A 22,362-nucleotide genomic window follows, 5' to 3' on the forward strand; every position below is an offset into this window, starting at 1 on the left:
CCCTCACCTTGAGCAGCAGCGCGACCATTTCCTTGGACCAGGCTGAGGAGTACTGGACGCTGACGGTGCTGAAGAGCTGCACCAGGGACTCCACGGGGTTGTTGGAGTGGATGTCGTACGGCCTCTGGGGACAAGAGCACAAGGGTGAGGCGTGCCCTGTCCCTCTGGGCCAGCCAGAGCACACGTCCGAGGCCCGCAACGGCCGGAGCCCTACCCAGCCCCGCAGCAGCTCGTAGGCCATGATGCCCAGGGACCACCAGTCCACCTCGAAGGAATAGCCCGTCCCGCCGCTCAGGAAGGAGTGGAAAATCTCCGGGGCTGAGCAGAAAGGCACAACACACAGCAGGTTATTCGTTATTCTCTACTCCAGTAGTTCATGTAAGTCAGTGCACAGCGCTTAGGGTGACCTTCCTGCACGGCTGCCCCAGGAGAGGCTGTGTGAGGCAGGGGAGCAGCAGCTGTGTGCCTGCCCTCACTGGGAACTGGGATGGCAGCCACCTGCAGGGACAGCCCTCCCAGCACAGGACAGCACAACCACGGGGCCCCAGGAGACACCAAGTGCAAGGCTGGAGCCAGAGAGGGATGGGGAGCACAGGAGGAGGAGGCTGGATGGGATGAGGAGGGCAGGGCGGGATGGAGGGGACTGGACAGGATGTAATGCAGAGGGCAGGGCAGGACAGGATGGGATGGGGTGACATGCCAGCCTTGATGCCTTCTCACTGGGAGTTCCCCTTCTCAAACAATCGGGCTCTGCTGAACCATTTGGACACGAGCACCAATGTCCTAAATTAACTGGAGCACCCTGGCTGGGGCAGCATGTGCTGAGCCCGCAGAACATGACACAGGCACGAGGGCAGTGATTGTCTCTTACCCATGTATGGCTTTGTCCCAGCCAATGCTGTCGCTCTTTCACCGTCCCTAATGATGGTTGCAATATTAAAATCTGTTAAATGGGCATGACCTTAAATAAAGACACATTTTAAGAAGGAATTAATGGCAGTGCAGTGTCAATGCAGAGTCAGAACACATTTGTTTCATAAGCTTCTGCCCTCAGACAGGGTAGCAGAGACACGGGCAGGTCAGGGTCAGATCCCACGGCATGGCCATGGGAGATCCCAAAGGTTTCCCAGGATTTGGGCTGGCCAGGTGATTAAAGGGTAGGGAGCTTTGGGTTTTGATTTTAAATCATGCTTGGAGATAGCCAGTAACCCCCAGCAGCCTCAGCACTGGCCAAATTGCTCTGGCCAGAAGCTACAGGAGTGAAAAAGACACCAGGGAAACACTATCACAGAACCACAGAATGCTTGGGTTGGAAGGGACTTAATCATCTCGTTCCAAGCTCCTGCCATGGAGCTTCCACTAGACATGGGTGCTCCAAGCCACTGAAGCCAGTGAGCTGCAGTGACTCCAAATTCCCAGGGCTGAAGTGGGGCTGACCACAGCACACTGGACAGGCCAGTTGGGTGACCCTCCCCACATTAAAAAGCACAGGGATGTTCAGGCAAACATGATCCAGTAAAAGCAGAGCAGCTTTTCCCACACTTTCCCCAGGTAAAAAGATATCCAGTACCCGGGACTATAAGGAATCTGTCCCTGGAACGAATGAGGGAGCAAACAAAGAGGAGCAGAGTGATCCTACCTTGTTCATCGAGGAGGATGTTGTCTGGTTTTACATCTCTGGGAAAAGAAGGAAGGTTACAGCAGATGGAATCTCAGTCAGACCAGGGATGAGACTCAATGACAAAAATCCTGCAATTGTTTATCTATCAAAAATTAGGAACAAATGAAGCAAAAATATTCTAACATAAGGAAGGCCCTTTAGGATGGACTAGAAATAAGCATTTCCTGGGCAACCTGGTGAAAAACTGGAAGGATTAGACTTGTTCAGGAAGCAAAGGAAATTCCCAAGGAAAAAGGAATAACAATACTGGGGATATTTGTGTGAAACCCTGGACAGCTTTAACACCCGCCCTGAAATGCTCAGTGCTCAGTGAAGCATCAGATTCCCTCTGGGTGGTGGGGGCAGGACCAGCAGCCGGGGGGTGGCCAGGAGCAGCACCATGAGCCACCCCCGCCCAGCAGAGCCCTGGAGTTACCTGTGGATGATGTGCTGGCTCCGCAGGTAGTCGAGGGCCAGCGCCATCTCACAGATGTACAGTTTCACTGTCTCCTCAGTGAACTGCACGTTCTGCTGCAGGTGGTAGCGCAGGTCACCTCCCAGGAGCAGGTCCACCACCATGAACATGTCCTCCTCGTCCTGGAAGGAATACCTGCAGGACAGGGGAGTGGCTGAGCCTCCCGGGGCTCACAAACCCAGCCAGGCTTCTCTCCTCTCCTCATCACACAGCTCCAGGGAGAACTGCACGTGGCCCCACCATGGGCACAGAATCCCAGAATCGTTTGTGCTGGAAAAGCTCTCTCAGACCTTCGAGTCCAACCATTCCCAGCACCGCCAAGGCCACCACTGCCCATGTCCCCAGCTGCCAGAACCACGTGGCTTTTAAATCCCTCCAGGGATAGGGACTCCACCACTGCCCCAGGCAGCTGTGCCAGAGCTGGGCAGCCCTTTTGGATAGAAAATTTTCCCTAATATCCACCCTGAGCTGCCCTGGCCCAGCCTGAGGCCGTTCCCTCTGCTCCTGTCCCTGTTCCCTGGAGCACAGCCCGACCCCCCCGGCTGTGCCCTCCTGGCAGGAGCTGTGCAGAGCCACAAGGGCCCCTGAGCCTCCTTTGCTCCAGGCTCAGCCCCTTTCCAGCTCCCTCAGCATCTCCTGGGGCTCCAGACCCTTCCCAGCCCCATTCCCTGCCTTGGACATGCTCCAGCCCCTCAAGGTCCTTGAAGTGTTGGGCCCAAAACTGAAGATGCAGCTTTGCTGCTTGCACCTTCACAATCAAGCACGTCCAGCTCAAGATGCTTGCTTGTTTTTTAAATCAATTCCTACACTAAACAATGCTTCCCTGAAAGAGATGAATATCCCAGGTAACATCTCCCTGCTCACCCCATCACTGTCCCTGAGCAGCTGTGCCACGTCAGCCCACCAGCACAGAGCGCAGGCTCTGCCAGCCAGACACTTCAGGGAAACTTCACATTTTCAACTGCAAACAATCTCATAAAACCTACTTAAAATATCTCAGCCTATCTTAAAGATGAATTGGAAAACACAACTGCTAATTTAACCAGATAAACCAGGAAAAGAGATTTATATTTACTGTGGAGTAAACCGCCTCTCTAAGTCTGCTGTGGGTCCCACGGGAGACTGACAGCAGTGGGGACACACCAAAACAACGCTCATTGTTATATTTGGTGACTGCACTTCCAAGGAAAGAGTATGTGGGATTGTATAATACTTATGAATCACTCACTTCTGCTCCCATCTTAAATGTAGGTTTATTCTAAAACTATGAGCCAAAAGGGTTTGCTACGAGAGCAAGTTCTCTACAGAATTTCATTGCTTTTTGGGAAAAACACTTGTAATTGCTAAGAAACTGAAAAATATCAATATTAACTCAATTGGCTATTCTGGAGCAATGGATCAACAAAACAAATGGGACACGTCACCCACTTCGATCACTTTGGGTGCAAAACTTGCTCCATTTTTAGAAGTCTCCCCCTCCCCACCAGCCTGGCTCACATTCAGCACTGCCGGAGGGGAGGGGACCCTTCACTGGGCAGGAAGGCTGAGAAAGGACAGATCACTGGAGCAGGGGGTCCCAAGGCCTCTGCCCAGGGCTCACTCCAAACTAACCATAGAGGATATAATGCTCTACTTTCTAAAACTGTAAATTAGTTTTTCCTGCAAAATTTGATAACGATGTGTCTGAGCTCCAAAGGAATGTGTTTTATATGGCCAGTGAGTGTGATGCAAAGCACGCTAAGGGATGCTGGTGGGCTGAGGGCTCGATGTGGTTGTAGGGCAGATGAGACAGACTGCAGCCTTTGGCACTGCCTAGACAGGATACATTTCCCAGGCACTGCCTACTCAAGCTACTTGTTAGATTTCTACCTGATTTTAAGAGTGTTTTTTAAAATTAGATGTTGCTCAGTAATGAGGATATTTCTGCCAGTGCACACAGAATGAAGTCATTATTGAGCAACTTGAAATGCCACTATTTGTAGTGATCTGCTGCTGAAAAAGTTATGAGAGCCCCTGGGATTATCGGGTGTGTGGCTCTGTGAGCACCGGAGGCTGGTGGGGGAGCTGCTCACCAGAGATTCACCAGGAACACATGCTCGATCTCCTGCAGGATCTCCAGCTCCCGGAACACGTTGCGCACCTCGTCCCTCTCGATGCACTGCTGCTTGTTCATGTACTTCATGGCGTACATCTTCTCTGTGTCCCTCTTCTGCACAATGCACACCTGGGCCAGGAGGAGAAAACAGTCAGGAGCATGTCCCACATCCTCATCTGCTGCTTTGGGAGCTGAGACCCACTCTGCTCAGCACCTCACCCCTCCAACATCCCTGATCCCTAGGCTGACACTTGGACCTACGGACAGCAGCATCCCTGCTCTCGGTGCTGTGCCCGACTGGGGAGTGCGCGGGCTCTGCTCCAGCCCACTGCCCATCGGACACTGCAGCTGCTTCCAGGGCATGATGGCCGGCTCTGGAGAGCTTTCCAAAGGGACAGCGCTTCCAACAACTGTGTGGGAGCCGTCAGACACCTTTGGGGTCACTGTGCCCGGATGGAAAGTGGCGTCAGACAGCCACAGGGCTCCGTGCCAGCCTCACTACCCCGCTGCTCACAGTGCTGCTCCGCAGGGCGGCTCTCACCTGCCCGCACATTGCTGGGCTCCCAAAGGGGACAATAATCCCTTTGGGCAGCAGAAAGCAACCAAAATGCAAACTGGTTACAGCAACAAAGACCTGGCCTGGAGGGGCACCCCGGGCCTGTCCCCGGAGCCCCCCTCTGCTGCGGGCACGGAGCCCCCGGGCTGGCACAGAGCCCCCAGGTCTGTCCCCGGAGCCCCTGGGCTGGCACCAAGCCCCCAGGTCTGTCCCCAGAGCCCCCGGGCTGGCACCAAGCCCCCAGGCTGGCACACAGCCCCTGGGCTGGCATTGAGCCCCAAGCCCCCGGGCTGGCCCTGCCACCCCCCTCAGCTCTGCTAATGACACCTTCATTACCAAGGTGACTGCTTTCCCAAGAGCTAATTAGCTATCACGGTAACTCTTTTTAAATTACTAATGGCATGTCTACATCTGCTATAATTATGCCTGCCCTCTGTTAATTATCAGCCCTGGCGGTAATTAGGATGAGCTGGATACGTTCCCTGGGCAGCTTGGCCGGGGCGAGCAGGCAGAGAAGGGGTCCTGCTTACACCGAGTGGAACAAGGAAAGGGAATTTCTGTGGGTGGCAGGGAACCGAGACAGGTGGGAGCCGCGAACACGCCGCGCCTCTACACGCTGCCTCTAATAACCATGTGCAAGTGCTAATGGTGCTTGGTATAATATCATCAAGGACACGCTGCCGCAAGGAGGTGACAAAATAATGGGTGGTTATCGTTAGCCTGATATACCCTCTAATTAGTGATGCACAGGAATTACTGCGATTATTTTCCACCGTCGTTACAACTGCGGTGAGAGCTGAAAATCAGCTGTTGCCATAACTCTCTGCACACCTCAGAGCTCACGATAAGAGCACTTCGTGGGCAGAGTGACCTGAGCTGTTTCCCTGTGTCTGGACCCCTCCGGTGCCCATGGGCGAGCAGAGCCCTTCAACTCCAGCTGCCAGGGACTGTTCCAGGTACAAAACATACGGGAAAACCATCTTCATGCAAACTTAATAATAATAATAAACGACCTACCACAATGCACACCACCAGCAGGAGCCAGCCCCTGCCTAGAGCAGGCTGAATGGTTGGTTATACATTCAATAAACCAGGCAAAAATATATTTTATAAATTCTTTGAGCAGCAAAGTTCTAACAATTTTCCTTTAAAACATGGTCATTGCTGTAGAACTGCTCTGAAAACAGTCCAATCCTCTGGGTAACAGCCATCAAGGCACAGAGCAACATTATCTCCTGATGTCAGCTTATTCCACATTATTGCTGGAAGCTCATTAATTTTGAGGTCCTTTATTTTTTAGGTTGTGACTTGCTGTACCTTAATGAGTATTACATGTTATTCTGATGTCATTTGTCTCTTGTTTCTCCACAGTGAAAATGGGAGCCCAGCATAATAAATGAGAAAATGATGAAAACTTCATGTACTCTGTAATTATGATAAACAGTTTTCTGCAATGGAACAGCATCACCTCCACAAAGAGCAGCCAGTTCCGGGCACTCTGGGAATGTTTGTTCTCTGATTTTTGCAGGAAAAGTGGATGTCAGTGGAGAGGCTTCCCTGCAGCTGAGTCCATGGCATGAGCAGGGGGCTGCCCTGTGCCCATGGGGCTGCTTGAGGGCACAGCGAGCCCCCCAGCCCATGGACAGCTGGGCAGGGCACAGAGAGCCCCTAGGGGCCCATGGACAGCTGGGCAGGGCACAGAGAGCCCCAAGGGGCCCATGGACAGCTGGGCAGGGCACAGTGAGCCCCATGGACAGCTGGGCAGGGCACAGTGAGCCCCAAGGGGCCCATGGACAGCTGGGCAGGGCACAGAGAGCCCCATGGACAGCTGGGCAGGGCACAGTGAGTCCCGGGGCCCATGGACAGCTGGGCAGGGGTGCTGTGTCTGCAGCACAGCCACCTGCAGGTACAGATCACATCCCACCGCTCTTGGTCGGGGTATAACTCCGGTCAAACCAACACCAGGACCAGTGCTGGTGCTGCCTGGCTGGGCTCGGTGCCCCTGCCACAGGCAGCGACCATTCCTAAGGCGCCCCTGCTTACAGAAACGCACTGATGTGTTTGCTTCCCCCAAAATGGCAGTGACACAAAACGTATCTTTTTCTTGTTGTGCTTCTCTGTTCATGCATCAGTTCCTGGGGAAGGAATAAACATCTATTTGGTCTCAAGTCAAGAGTGCATTTTTTAAATTAATTCATTTTCAGGCAAGACTACAGTGCGGAGCAAGGCAAGAAGCAGAAATGACTGTGTCCTCGTTCTGCACGTTGCAGCCACACAGAGGGAGTGTTTGGTGGTTAAATACAGCCATTAGGAGAACGAGTGGAACGGAGCCAGCCCTGCAAGGCAGAAAGCGGGCAGCAGCTGGGAGTGGATTGCTCAAGACACGGCACATAAAAGCTTTCACAGAGCCCCAGATACCCGGGCATGTGTGCAGCTGCCCATCCCGCAGGGATGGCTGGAGCCCCCATCCACAATTCCAGCCAGGACAGGGGCAGGTGACACCCCCGGGCCCACTTGGCCCCCAGGGCCAAGATAGTGACAACACCTGTGCTGTCACAGTGACATCACCTGAACAGTCACAGTGACAATGCCTACACTGTCACAGTGACAAAACTTGTGCCATCACAGTGACAACACCTGTACTGTCACAGTGACAACACCTGTACTGTCACCCCAGCTGGCAGCTCAGCTGAATCCCTACCCTTCCCAGCCTGGCACGCTGCCTCCAGCAGGCTCTGCCTTTTCTCCTTTAGAAATCCAATAACTTTTTGCCCTGCTGATTCTGAAGGAATTCATCAGGCTGAAATCCCCACTCAGATGAGAGGTCACCTAATCATTTGACAGCATGTCCTGACTTAGCCTTGCTATCCAGGGACAGCAGAGTGTTCCTGGGCTCAAACAAAGCCATTCTGGGCAGGATCCGTGCAGCTGGTAAACAGTGGGGATGGTTCTACCTCGGCTGCACAAAGACCTTGTTTCCTCCTGCACATACAGAGGTCACCCAAAGTGAAGGCACTCGTGGCCCCTGAGGGACGTCACCGTCACGGCTGGTGACAAACCCACAGCTGACTCAGGCATCTGTCTTTGGGTCTGAACTGGGAGCACTGGGTTTCCTTCTTGAATTTCTGCTCCTTTGGCTTCTGCCTCTGTAAGACGAGAGTGATGCCCTGTAATCCTCCCACACACAGACACTGTTGACTGCAGCTCAGAACCACGGGGATATTTCAGTGTAAAACCTGGATTTCACTCTTTTTTGTTTTCAGAGCAAAGGCGAGGCTTAGAGTCAGCCAACACTACACACCTACATCAAACACCTTAATCCCACCCAGTTCTGAACCGCGACCACTGCTCTAGTTTATAAAAATGCTTCTTTGCAGTGGTTGCACCTTGCCCACATATATTGATTTCTCCTCCAGCTTCTGCTGGGTATTTATCCCTCCCCCTTTTCCCCAGTATCTACAGAACTGCCATTTAGCAGAAAGGCTGAAAATTGAAATGAGGAGCGTTAACACAAAATTGCCCATGGCACCCAGAAGCATCAGCAGGCTCTGGGACTGCGTGGGGAGAGAAGTCTCTGCTGTGGGGGCAGCACAGCAGCAGCCTCGGGGTGTTGGGGACACGGGAGATTTACAGCCTCTGGAAGAACTAAGTCTTTCATCCTGAAGGACCAGAAGCAGTGAGAAGGCACTTAGCATGATGTAGAAACAGCTCAAGCTTTTTTGACAGCCGATTTCATTTTGAGCACTAAATTTTACTTTGGAGACAGACTGCAAGGGCGAGGATAGGCTGGACAATTGTGTTCATTGGTTTCCTGAGCTTGAGCTTTGTTGAGCAAAGAGTAAAGCAGGTGAGAAGGGCTTTATTGCACCTGTGCACTGCTGAAAGGATAACCTCAAAACTGACTTCTAACAAGTTCATCTCCTTTAGCCAAGCTCTCTTGAATAGCTCAGCTTTACACCAAGTCATCGTTCACTTTTCCCAGGGTTTTCATCGTTTAGAAAGTGGCTGGAGGGAGATCTCTGTTACCCAGCATCCCCAGGTCCCCTCTGCTTTGCTCTTGTACCAAGAACTGCAGGCAGAATCTTGCCAATTATCTGTTAAAAAAAAATAAAATTAAACTCTCAGCTGTTATCAGGAAAGCTGCAAACAGGGATCACTGTTCTGGGCATGGCCACAGCTGCACAGGAGACAGAACTACTTTCCCTGGCATTCAAATGAATCTTTGTATCCATATTGTATTATGATGGTGCTGTTGGCAATTAAAATACAACCCTTCCCTAGCAATTAGCATCTGTGTAACACTGGTAATCAAAAACTTCATAACAATTTGTTCTACAATCCTCACCAAGATGAAAGATAAAATCAGCTAATCAAATTATTTGTTAGGCATAGCCAAGAGAACAAAGCCTAGAGCTGCCTCTCAGGTGTATCTGCAGTGACACAATTCAGTGTCAGGGATTCACCCAGCACACGAGCCACGGGAACAGCTGGATGAAGCTGCTGGAAGCATCTCCCACAGGCACCCCAGGAGCAGCTCCCCTACACCAGCAGGCCCAGAAGGGGCAGGCAGCCCCTCAGGGATGCTGCTGGTCCCTCAAAGGGGCTCCCCCTCCACAGTGCTGACCCAGAGCTTGGTGCCATGAGCACCAAGAGAGATGGAAACACCGCAGGCTGCCAGCACCTGCAGCCCCTCTCCATCCCCTCAGGGCTGGTCCTGGGAGGGAGCTCTGGGCACAGCAGATCCTTTCACACCTACCCTTAGTGGGCAAGGGGCCCAGTAACACCCAGAGGGATTGTGGCACCAAGTCCTGGCCGGGGCTGCAGCTGCACACAGCCTGCTGTGACAGTGACACTCGCCCACGCTCAGCAGGGACACAGAACCGTAACTGTCTGACCCTGAATAAAAACTTACCCTGAATCAATCCAAACCCTCCACTGCTCGACTGCAGAGCTTATTGAGGCAGCACTCTGTCCTGGAGCAGCTCGTGTCTCTGGCAGTGCTCTCTCAGCCATTGTCTCCACACAAGGACCCGTTTGCAGGAGCAGGAATTCTGCTGCCATTCCCACCTCTCCGTGTGCCAGTGACCCAGCCCAGGGGACACCAACATGAGAGGGCTGCTGGCTGTGACAACAGCACCCCTCAGCCTTTCCATCCAGCTCACAGAAGCACTGACTCACAGAATGGCTTGGGTGGGAAGGGACCCCAAATCCCCCCCAGTGCCACCCCTGCCATGGCAGGGACACCTCCCACTGTCCCAGGTGCTCCCAGCCCCAGTGTCCAGCCTGGCCTTGGGCACTGCCAGGGATCCAGGGGCAGCCCCAGCTGCTCTGGGCACCTGTGCCAGGGCTGCCCACCCTGCCAGGGAACAATTCCTGCCCAATATCCCATCTGAACCTCTAAAGCTGCCGTGGTAGCCAAACAAGTGGGACCCTCAGGAGCCATGCTCTAAGTACAAGGTTATCAGCTTGACAAATCTGCCTTCACATCTTTAAGTGCTGATTTTGTTTCCATTTCCAGATACCTTGCCACGTTTCACTTCTTAAGATATTTTTCATGGAGCCTTACAACTTTAGTTTTTCCCTGCTGAAAAGCTGTGCTTTTCCACAGGATTGATGGACTCGTCTGTCAGAACACCATAAATCATTAAAATCTCTTTTATGCAGCACTGCTGTTCGCTGCAGCCAAGTTGTAACAGCAGCTGATGAAACTTTTATTCACAGCAAGCCTGTTGGTGTTTCCAGGTCGTGTCAACACTTCCATAAAAAATCTCTTTCTCAGTTGCTTATGCTAGAGCCAAAAAAGTCTTCTGACCCAAAATAACACCTGCTGTTCCCAACAGCACTCAGTGTGCAGTGTATCAGAGAATCACAGACTCCCAGATCGGTCTGGGGTGGAAGGGACCTTAAAGATCATCCAGTTCCAGCCCCCTGGCATGGCAGGACACCTTCCACTGTCCCAGGCTCCTCCAAGCCCTGTCCAAACTGGGCTTGGGCACTGCCAGGGGTGCAGGGGCAGCCACAGCTGCTCTGGGCAATCTCAGTGGCTTCAGTCTGGAGTCCTAAGGATGTGTTCCTGTGCTTCTGTGCAGGTCCACAGCCCTCCCTGGGGCTCAGCAGACCCCTGTGGATCTGTATCCCCTCTGGGTGTGCCCAGCACTCTGTGTGCAGGCAAAGGAAACCACATGTGCAGGTGCAGCTGGAGTGGCTCAACACACGGGCAAAGCTAAGCTTGTCCATGGTTTTGTTGTTTGTTTTTTTTCCAGAATGAGCCTTATTCTGTCTAACTCACACAAATGGGGCAGGCAGCACGCTGAAACTATGTCAGGGAAAGCTCTCCTCACTGGCACCCTGCAAACGGGGCTGAGGCATCTATCAGGGAACATTTCCTCATTTCCCTGCAAGGGATCATGGAAGGGGGCTGCAGAATGATATCTACAGGGTCTGAGTCCTGACTTAATGCAATTTAAGGTGGTTCAGAGTAAGCGTTTCCCTTTAATGTCACGCTGAGAAAATAAAGTCCCATCAGACATTAAGCAGATGTTTGTGTAATTGAGTTTGGATATGGGGGATTATTTGACTTGAAGCTCCAAAACACGTGTAGATTTCTTTTCCTCAGAAGATACATTAATCCAAATAAACAAGGAGAAACTGAAGAAGTGACAGCAGAGAGCCCTGAAGAACAAAAAAAAAGGAAAGAGAAGTGTTTTTCCTTGCTTTTACTTGTCCTGGTTCTCCACCTCTGCCCTGCACACCAGCGGAGCCCCATCACCAGCCAGACACCCCAAACCTGCTGTCTTCCCTCAGGGTTCAAACACAAATGCAGACCTTTGGGATCCCCCTCTGGCCACAGCCCTGAGCACATCTCTGGTGGGGCATGGGGTGATTTGCTGACCGCCAGGCCATGGAGCAGCCCCTGGGGAGGCCCTGAAGGGGACAGGGGCTGTGCTGGCACCATGAGGAGAGCAGGGAGGAGCACAGCCCAGGAGATGGGTTCTGGAGCTGTCACACTGCCTACAGAAAGGCTGTCAGGCATCTACATTTCTGTCTGGCTTTAATCACATGCTCAGAGATCTCTGCCGGGCTTTTCTTTTTCAATAATTAAAGTAGAATGATGAAAACTCAGACCAACCTGCAGAGATCCCTGAAGACACTGTGACCCATCTTTCTGCCTTTTGAGTGGATCCTGGATCCACCACCTCCTCCAACTCAGCAGCACTCCATAGCTTTACATGAGCACCCGGACCCCTGTGCACAGCCACAGCTAACGAGCATTGTCTGAATAAATCCTGCAATGTTTTCCTGTGAGCGACACGCATTTTGAGCTATGTCTAGTATTTGGAGCCATCTCTCCTTATGGCCATGACTACATTCTGTGATAGGCTGGTTAAAGAGGCAAAATGATTGTTTTTAGCTACATATTTGACAGATATTGGGAACAGAAAGAAATCTAATTACTTCCAACGAAGATTGGAGGGCCTTATTTAATCTGGGAACGTAAATTGATGTTGAAGTTCCCTGACCCCAAGGCAAGAACACTCGCTGTGCTATTTTGGAAAGCCTCATCACTCATCCTGACCCGGCCCTGATGGGCACTGGCACTGACACCCCAGTGGCCCCAATGTCCTAGTTTGTGCTGCTGCCACAACACGCCCCCAGGCACCAAAACGTCCCTTCTGTGCTGAAGGAAATAAACACAGGTCTTTCTTTTCAGCCAAGGAAGGAGGGGATACTCGTGTTTCACAGTGCAAAACCCTCAGGAGGAATCAGTGCCACTTGCAGCCAAACGCTTGATTTTCCCTTGGCAGAAGCTTGCTCCATTGAGCTGGTGTTTAGCACCAGGCTGCACAAAGGGATCAGCCCTGGAAGGGCCGCTGTGGAGGCTGGGCAGATGGAGATCCCAGCCAGAGAGAGGGCACAGGGCTGGGGTGGGCATGGCCACAAACCCCCTGCCCCTCCTGGCCGCTCTGCCTCCCCTGCACTGCAGCCACCCACCAGCCCAGCCCCAGCAGCCACTGCCTGGCCCCAGGGAGCCTCAGGAGCCTCAGGAGCCTCTCTGTCAAACCCACCAAACAGCGCTCCAGTGCCTCAAGTTACCAAGATAAAGAAATGCGCTTTCTATTCCTCCATGTTGCCAGGGGTGGGACTCCTCTGCCCAGGAACACCCTGCAGATCTCAGAAGCACAGAATCACAGGATGCCTTGGGTTGGGAGGGACCCCAAATCCCCCCCAGTGCCACCCCTGCCATGGCAGGGACACCTCCCACTGTCCCAGGTGCTCCCAGCCCCAGTGTCCAGCCTGGCCTTGGGCACTGCCAGGGATCCAGGGGCAGCCACAGCTGCTCTGCACAACAACCTTACCCTGACAAGCCCAAAGATAGCAGCAGGGGCTAAAATCGAGTTCCAGAGCAGAGCAGAGCTGATCTGAGAGCCTGAGCATGCAGCAGCCCCCCAGAGCCCTGCATGGGCACACAGCGGGCACCATCCCACCATGGGGTGAGGGCTGGCTCCTGGCAAACAGCACTGCTCCAGCTGGGCTGGTGTTGGGTAACCCTCACTGTGGTTTGGTTTTGCTGCACCACTTGCTGTACACGAACAGCTAAGTATTTCTGCACTGCCCTTTGTTGAGAGGAATTTTTAGCACTTACTTTTGAAAACAATTTTTAGATCAAAAGTAATAATATGGCACAACAATCTTACTGCAACTCCTTGAGAAAACGACAGGAACAGAAGGGATCTCGATGAATTTTGGACATAAATAGTAAGTAAACGGGAGGTGAGGGTGGAAAGCAGAGACACAAAAGGCTTCTGTTCAATAAACATGGTTTCCTTCCATGCTCTTCTTTCTTTAAAAATTCTCATGGCCTTATACTCCAGAGTGTTTTCCAAAGGGAGGTAGAGTCCCTGATCATATATATAAAATATAGTCTATCCCAAATGTGACAGGTCAGTAAGAAGAAAAAAGTATTAAGAAAAAATAAGAAAAGCCAGCTTGCAATTGTCAAAGTGATCCTGTACTCACAGCTTCATTTCAGAGAACAAAATGGCCAGTTGGTACAAAAATGGAAAGCACTGAATTTAGAATTTGTCAGCATTTTCACTTCTGATATTTTAATATTACGGAACTATTGAAACAGACATGATTTTGCTGTGCACATTGCATAAATAATGATGCCCAGGCCTTTTCAGCAGGTGACCCTCACTGGGTTGCACCTGAGGGCTCCTCACCCCTCAGCCCGGGCTTGGCAACAGCATGTCGGATGGAAAGAGCAGGGGGAAGGAGCCCAGACCCACCAAAAACCACAGTGCAGTACCCATGCTGCTCCCAAAGCTGTCTGTGTTTCCTGGCCGTGCTCTCAGGAGCCCTTTGCAGCGACAGCCTGAGCAGGCTGACTTTCATGGCCCGTCCTCCAGTGCCCCGTTCCTGGGCCAACAGTGGCGTTGAGCACACAGACACATCACCCAGACAGAAAGAGCAGGTGCCATGGGGGTTTCTGTCCCTGTCCCTCCCTCGGTGTGGGCAGGGAAGGCGGCGTGGAGCAGCCCCAGGGCACAAGGAGGGCTCTGGCTTTGCACAGCAGGGCTCTCCAGGCCATGGGCAGCACCGGCCTGCCCGCTCCCAAACACGGCCCCAAACCCCCCGAGCTCACACCTGGGCCCTGGGGGCGCTGTGCACGGGACCCCTCAGCTGGAGGAGACACCCAGCCCTCCACACCACCTTTCTGATCCTCCTCCACAGGTCTATCCCACAACAGCCCTTCCCACATCCCCTCCTCGCCCCTCTCCACAGTCCAACACCGTTCATCTGGGAAACAAGGCAAATGGCCACCTCAGAAGGAACAGAGGGGATTCCAAAGGAGAAGGGCTGTCAGGAAAACTGGGAGGGGTAAAAGCACCTGGTGTGCTCATCCCTGGGAAGGACCCTGCCTAGCAAGCCTGGCCCACACCAAGGCCCTGTCCCCTGGCACTGCTGCTGGCTCCGGGTGCCCAGCGCAGGCCGCGGGTCCCTCAACCTCAGCAAAATCACGTCAAATCCCTCATCACAACACTGTTCCTATTGTGAGTTGTGCACCAGTTGCATCAGTTTCTGCTTCAATTTTTTATGTTCCATCTTTAATTCATTGCTGAGACGCAGGAAATCCCAACGGCCTTGTAGTGGCTTGTGGGCAGCTCTGTCTTCACCACAGAGAAACCAGAGCAGAACTGTATCCAGCCTTTTGGAGCTGTGTCCATACAACTCCCACGAGATTCAGAGCAGTTTCTGAGCAGCGCACGGACACTTCAATAGGAACTCATGAACTTTAGACCCACAAGAAGAAATACATCCTGTGAAGAAGAGGACAAAGGTTCCTTCCACAGACACCACTGCTCAGAGTAACAACAGGTTACACCCCTAATGCTCTGGACAAATCCAGGCAGTATTTTCCCTAATAAACTCTATTTGCTGTATCATGCTGATGTATCCATAATTTCATAGGAACCGAGGACACTGCTCCCTATCATTTTTGACATTAAGTGGCTTGTAATTGGATTGTCCAACCATGAGCATTAACACAACATCCCAAGCCCACAAGCTGCAGCTTCCAAGGACCTGTAGATGACCTCGATGTCCAACACAGCTTCAATTTTATTGTTGCCAAAAGCTGCATCTGACGCTGGAACCTTCCATCTCTCAGCTCCCTTTATGAGCTGGTGGGGGTGTAGGCTATGATGGCTTGTCAGAACAAAAACAAGATCCAAATGCTGGCCACATTTCAGCCTCTGAGAAAATTGTAATTATCATTAGTGACAAAGGATGGGGTTTTTACTTTAGAATTAAGAGGTTTTCATGTTGGCCATGTGAGAGCTGCAGTCTGGTGTGGCCGTGTGGGCCCTGCTGAGGGCAGGAGGAGCCTCTGCCAGCGGCACACAGGGGAACAGGAGGTTCTCCCGAGGGCAGTGCTAACAGAACTATCATCACATTTCCAATCGTTAATCTGATCAATGCCAAAACATTCTGCTCTCTGTCCTTTCAGGTGGGTGAATGTTTACAGAATTCTGTGATGCACTTAGGCTGTAGAAGTCTCATAGAATCACAGAATCCTTTCAGCTGAGTTTAAAAAAGACCTCCAAGTCTGAGATCCAGTATTTGACCAAACACCACTCTGCCAACCAGAGCAGAGCACAGAATGCCACGTCCTGTGATTCCTCAAACACCACCAGGCAGGGGTGGGCACTCCACCACCTCCCTGGGTAGCCTATTCTAATGTTTCTCCAAAGCCAGGTCACCCTGACCCAGCTCCATCCTCCCCTGCTTCCTCCACAGCTCCTCCTCCTCCTCCTCCTGTAACACTTGCAGCTCTCTGTCCCTTACCCCTCTGCAAGGCTGGCCCCTCTGACAAAGGGTCAGGGCTGGATTCAGGCACATCTGCCACTCAACAGGCAGCATACGCTGATCCATGAAAAGGTTTCCTTAATCAAAGACCTCAGAATGAGATCTCTTTGGGTTCAGGAAGGGAGGGGGAGCAGGGAGGGTGTGGGTGGATTTTGTTGCAGAACCTAATGCTGAAAAACTCTCACTTAAGAGCCAGGAAGAGCCTGAGCAGCCAGCTGCTGTGAGGCTCGGTGCACCACAGGAGGTCACAGAAAGCGCTGCTGCTGGCACAAGGCACAGCGAGCTCTGTCCCTGGGGTCCAGCTGTGGGCACGCTCCTGCTCCCAGCCTGAGAGAGCCACTGCAGCCCGTGCAGCCAGCAGGCACCAACAGGGCATCGACCCCCTGTGCCACAGGCCAGCCCCTCGGGGACATCAGGCACCTCGTCCCCACCTGCCCCGAGCCACTGCCACAGTCCAGCACCCGCTGCCAGCAGTGCCAGCCCCTGCGGAGGCCTGGGGGTGGCTCCAGGGCCATCAGTGCGACTTCAGGTGGGGAACCAGGCCTCTGCCCTCTGCTCTCTTACACCTCTTTCCTGTCCACAGGTCCCTGGCTGCTGGAGGGGGGGTCCATCCCACCTCCCAACCCACACCAGCGTGACTCACCCACAGGAATGGTGGGGGCTCAAATAACCCCGGGCAGCTTCTAATGCAAATGTTAATAAGGCACCGGGTGTACAATAACAACAAAGGTGGGCAGTTTGTTTGATAAATCATGGTCTTTTGAAGTCTGATCTTTCAGAAGCCCCAAACAGGTCCCCAGTGGGGAAGTGCAGGATAATTCCCAGCCCCCTCCAGCTGAGCTCACTGCTCACCCAGTCACTGCAGACCCTTCAGTGGCACTTCCCACTCTGTAATGTTCCTGCTGCTGCCCCCACAGCCTGAGATCCAGACAGTGAGGAGGTGCTGGACCCCACCACCACTGCACCTTTCATGCTCTGCCATTCTCTCCCGTGGCTTTTACTGATGACATGCTCACAGCTTAGCAACATCCAGGAAAGAAGAAAAATCCCTTGGTACTACTGGGAGAATGGTATCAGAGGGAGGATCCCCCCGTGGGTGCTCTGTGCTTTCTCACCCCCTGCTCCTGGTCACTGTCCCAGCCCAGGCAGCTGCTCCTGTGCTGGAGGCAATGGTGGAGCACTCTGTGCAATCAGAGAATCCCGCAGTCATGGAATATCCTGAGCTGGAAAAGACCCACAAGGAGTCCAGCCCCTGTCCCTGCCAGACCTCCCAGCAATCCCACCTGGGCGTCTCTGGCAGCGCTGTCCAAAGGCTCCTGGAGCTCTGGCAGCCTCGGGGCCGTGCCCATTCCCTGGGCAGCCTGGGCAGTGCCAGTACCTCTGGGGATGAGCCTGGCCCTAGTGCCAATGTCCTTCACGTCACTCCTGCTGCAGGTCCCATCTCCTGCATCCTGCAGGACTCCCTGGGCAGCCTGGGGGCCGGGCAGGATGGAGCCTGACGAGCCCGGGATGGCCCCACAGCAGCAGCTCTGCAGCACCCCAGCAGCCACAGACACCCCTCAGGCTGTGCCCTCTCCATACCCAGGTGCCCTTTGACAAAGCCAAGGCAGCCCTGGCTCCAGAGCCTGCCAATGACATGGTGTGGATCGAGTGACAGGAGCAGTGTCCAGCAGGCACAGCCTCTGTCCAGCCCTGCCGGTGGCTCCAGCAAACCCTCAGCCTCAGGTGAGATCAAGGACAATAAAGGAAAAATCAAGGGCAAAGAGTATGTGTGGCAGCTAAATACCAAGGGATTAAATTTCCAGCCTTTCTTTAGGGGGAAAAATCCAACATTTATAAAGCTGGAAAAAAAGAAAATGGATCAACCTAGTGTTGATGTCAAAGAGGGATTCAGTTGAGAATAGACTTGAAGGGAATTTTATTTATGGTGCAGCTGCTGGGTGGGCATCTGTGACCTTTAGAAAATGGATTAAAGCCTTTCTATACCCAGCTCCAGGCTGTGTGAATTATTAAAGCAACAAAATCATGAAGTACTTGTACAAAGAACCCAGACACAGCCAGCCCTCGCTGGGAGGGTCAGTGGAGCTGGGCACAGGGACCAGGACCCCCAGCTCCTCTGGAGCAAGTGAAAGCCAGGCCCCCACAGGCTCCCGCCCCAGGTGCACTGGTTCCCTCTGGAAGATTCCATTTCCTGCTGCTGCTCATTCCAGCCCCAGCCCTGGGTTAATCCCCTATTTCCAATGGCACACAAAGGCACAAATCCACGCTGAAAAACTTCAGATGTGTTCTTATTTCTTCTCAGCAGTGAAATGTAAATAATGAATTCCCACAGCCCTGTCCAGCTCCTTATCCCTTGGAAAAGGCAGCTGGGGCTGGGAACCATGGGGGAAGCCGGGTGGGAGGAGGGGGTCAGGAGCAAACAGCCCCAGCTGCCTCACGGGGACTGAAGCCACAAGAGGCCAAATAAACAGGCAGAGCTCCTGGTCCTGCAATGCCACCACTGCCCTGGGACATCTCTGGGTCCCATGCTGGCTCTCGAGAAGCACAATGAACCTCAGAGCATATTTCCCACTAAAACAGGGCCACAAACTGCACCCCATTCCAGAAACCCCCTCCTGGCTGCTGCTCCTTGGGAAATGGCATCAGAGCAGCCAAAACCTGGGCAAATGCTGCTGCTGCTTGGAAAGGAGCCTGTGCTGCAGGAGGAACACTATGCTGATATTAAATCACTGAAAATCAAATAATATCACCCTACTATGTGTGGAAAATATTCCACACTTGCTAATTGGCATAAACATGGAATTGAACCTGACCTTCATTTGATTAACTGTATCTTAAAGCTGATTAAACCCATCTCTAGAAAACAGAAATTGGCCATTTATTGCAGATATGCCAGAACCACAGCTCTGGAGCGCTCAGGCTCTTCAAAAGGGATTTCTGAGTTCCTTTTCCCTTCCTTTCCTACAGTAAGTAGGAAAGGAAGGGAAATGCACACCGAGGATGTCACCATCTCTCCTGAGAGGTGCACAAAGTGACCGTGGAAGGAAATGCTGTGCCCAAGGCCACCCCAGGAGCTGGCCCTGGGTCCTGTCACCATGAGATCACACAGTGCCACAGCTCCCACAGGTCACTCACACAGCCAGGGTCCGCTCACACACTGGCTCCTAAATATCTTCCTGAACGTGGCCAGAGAGTTTAATCAAGCAAACCAAGTCACTCCTAAACTTTTAGTTACACTTGCCAGGTAGGTAGTTTTATGTTTTCTGTAATTAAATGTGACTTGTAAATGACTTGGTAAATGCAAATGCTTTTCTCAGTGTCAGAGGAAATTCAGCATATTGACAAAGTCATCCAGAAAGATGACAGATGAATCATTTCAGCATTTTGTTGAAAGTGTGTGTACATTTCTGCTGCCTGATAGACTGCTACGTGCCAGACTTAACCTTTCTGCAACGCAGAGCGAGCAGCTGCAGGGAGCAGCTCTCTGCAGAGCCAAGGGACTCCTGCCCTGGGACAAGAACTGCTTTTTCTCTGTTTCATGCTCTGAGCAGAATTAATTTTTCAGATGCTGCTCCTTAATAGAATAAAACCTCCTTGTCTGGAAAGTTTATATGTGAAGTATGAATCTTCTCCTATCAGTTTGAAACAAGCTGCTCTTTTTCATTGAGGTTTGGAGTTAATGTTTGGCCTTTGATTGTGAGCTGAAGACACAAGACCTTGAGTGTTCCTGTTCTTACCAGGAGCGTCTGGGGAGACTTTCTTCTGCTGTTTGCCTTATCCTCACAGCACAAGGGCTGAGCTGGTATTTAATCATTCACCATCATTCAACAGAAGCCCAGAAATGTGACAGAGCTCTGCTGCACGCTTTCGCCTCTCCTTGCTCAAGGGATGTGGCTGCAAAGAGGGGTGAGTGTTCCAAACCACCCCCTCAAACCGTCACAGTGACTTGCACACTGCTGGCAATCCATTTCCATTACCTGGAAGTCCCAGGCAGACTCTCATGGAAGCCCAGCAGGAATTCGCGTGGGTGGGTTGTGCCAGAGCAGGGTAATGGATCTCCTGGTGTTCATCAGGGAACTGAGGCTGTATGGGAACATCTTCTCTAGAAAGAAGCACTGATGGCAGCACTGGGACTGAGTGTCCCCTGTCCTGCCTCAGAACAGCTGGAGCCTCCCCATACAGACCACAGCTGATTTTGTGCTGCCACTGTTACCCAGCACCAAAACTGCTTAATACCCATAAAGCATTCAAAAAGAGATTTCGGTAATTGGTAAATATTTGGGTTCTTCTGACAAAACAGGTCTCAGATCTCCTGGGAAATTTCTGCTTTTGCAAAGTTTCCATCTTCCAGCCATCCAATCATGCAAGTATCCAAAGGTCAGGCTGCTCCCCAGGCCGTGGCCCAGTGGAACAAGACCTCATCAGGCTGTACCACAGAGGGAGAAGGCAAAGGACAGTGTGGGTTATCTCCAGAGCCAGATCTGGATGTCCTCACCCTCGTGGCATCAATTTTTGATCAAAGTGTGATGGGAGAAACCAGCCAAGATGACCTGACCAGAGGGAAACGTGAGCAGGTGCAGCTTGCCCCACCACTCAGCTGTCCTGTTTGTGTCCCCAGTGCATGGGGACACCTGTGCCACCCACTGAGCCAGGCTGGGCCCTTCCACAGCTTTGACACTGCACATTTCACACTATTTCCATGGCCATGTCTGCCCCCAAAGCCCCAGCGCTGGCACACAGCCCCACCCACACACGAGTCACCGGTGACAGGTGGCACACCTGAGCCAGCAGCGTCCGGGACCAGCGCTGGCACTGCCACTCCCAGATCTCACCCACCACACACAGGGGGCACCCCTGCTGCTGGCTGGCAGCAGGGCTCAGTGACAGAAGCACTGCAGAGCTCCCAGGGCAGCCCTGTGCTCCTGTGACATGCCATGGGCACCGTGCTGGCACTGCCAGACCAGGGGCAAATGCCAGAGTCACCTGCAGAGGGGCAGAGGGCCAGCCAGAGGAACAGGGAATGGAAAAGGACTGACACTGGGAAACCAACAGTAACCGACTCCCAGGGATACACAGCTTTTTGATCATCACCTCCCACATCCTCCCACATGCTTGGCAAGAAAAGCCAGTTAAAAATAAACAACAAAACCTCTTCAGCATAACTGATTTCTGATTGGGGAAACAGCCCAGGACTTCACAGAACCCTCCTGACCCGTGTGCCAGCTCAGTCAAGCGCCAAGGACAACTTCCAGCACCTTCCTGCCTCACTGCCCCCCCACAACCCAGACATCCCCACAGGAAACTGAAAACATAAAGAATGTTTGCTGTAAAATGGTCACAATTGTGCTGGTAACTTACAACACATCTATTGCACCAAGATGCCAAGAATTACAGCAAAGCCAAATGGCAACAAGGTATTTTCCTGAACATTTTTCCTGTGTTGACTGAGCAGCCATCATAAAAAAAAATAGAAAAATAGCCAATTTCGGCCCCGTTACTGTTCCAATAAACCACAAGTACATAACAGCAGACACCTGATAAACCATGCAAGACTGAGAGCTCAAGCCTACCTTGCCAAAGCTTCCCTTCCCAATGGCCCGGAGAATCTGGAAGTGGTCAAAGTTCACTACAAGGTAAAGAAAAAGAATTTACATTTGTAAATGCTTTACTACAAATAAGCTTGCATTTTAAAGAAGGCAGGGAGACAACTACAGAGCACTGGCCAAGCTTTTATTAAAAGTTTTCCTCTGGGGAAGCTGCAGGACAGCAGCTGCTTTCCTTTCAAGTCTCTTCACGAGCTGGCAGAGGGTTGGATGAGGTTACTAAATGAGTGGTTTAGCACAAAGTAAAATACAGCTTCGACCTGTGTGGATCTGGGGGGAGCTTCACAGAGCTCAGGGGCAAACTGCGAGTGTGGCAGAGTGCAGAGCATGCTGAGACCCTGCCCCACACTGTGCCCTGCCCACTGCCCTACAAACATTGCCCACTGCCCCACAAACACTGCCCCACAAACACTGCCCCCAGCCCCACAAACACTGCCCACTGCCCCCAGCCCCATTGCCCCACTGCCCACAAACACTGCCCACTGCCCCACAAACACTGCCCCACAAACACTGCCCCACAAACACTGCCCCCAGCCCCACAAACACTGCCCACTGCCCCCAGCCCCATTGCCCCACTGCCCACAAACACTGCCCACTGCCCCA

The 22,362-nt window shown here is 52.4% G+C and overlaps 1 protein-coding gene across 2 annotated transcripts in view; it reads right to left on the reverse strand.

Annotated features, from left to right (window-relative positions):
* STK32C (serine/threonine kinase 32C) overlaps positions 1-22,362 on the reverse strand; it is a 71,446-nt gene that overhangs the window by 7,171 nt on the left and 41,913 nt on the right. The window contains exons 2-8 of one of the 2 annotated variants that reach the window (XM_030951696.1): positions 21,727-21,782; positions 4,208-4,359; positions 2,097-2,270; positions 1,640-1,677; positions 872-961; positions 215-318; positions 8-124 (exon numbers count right to left, since the gene is read on the reverse strand). In XM_030951696.1, the coding sequence (XP_030807556.1) occupies positions 8-124; positions 215-318; positions 872-961; positions 1,640-1,677; positions 2,097-2,270; positions 4,208-4,359; positions 21,727-21,782 (731 nt within the window). The remainder of the gene's footprint in view (positions 1-7; positions 125-214; positions 319-871; positions 962-1,639; positions 1,678-2,096; positions 2,271-4,207; positions 4,360-21,726; positions 21,783-22,362) is intronic. The other variant, XM_030951697.1, reaches the window with a different exon arrangement.

The sequence above is a fragment of the Camarhynchus parvulus genome, chromosome 6 (assembly GCF_901933205.1).
Source record: "Camarhynchus parvulus chromosome 6, STF_HiC, whole genome shotgun sequence".
NCBI classification, from domain to species: Eukaryota; Metazoa; Chordata; class Aves; order Passeriformes; family Thraupidae; genus Camarhynchus; species Camarhynchus parvulus.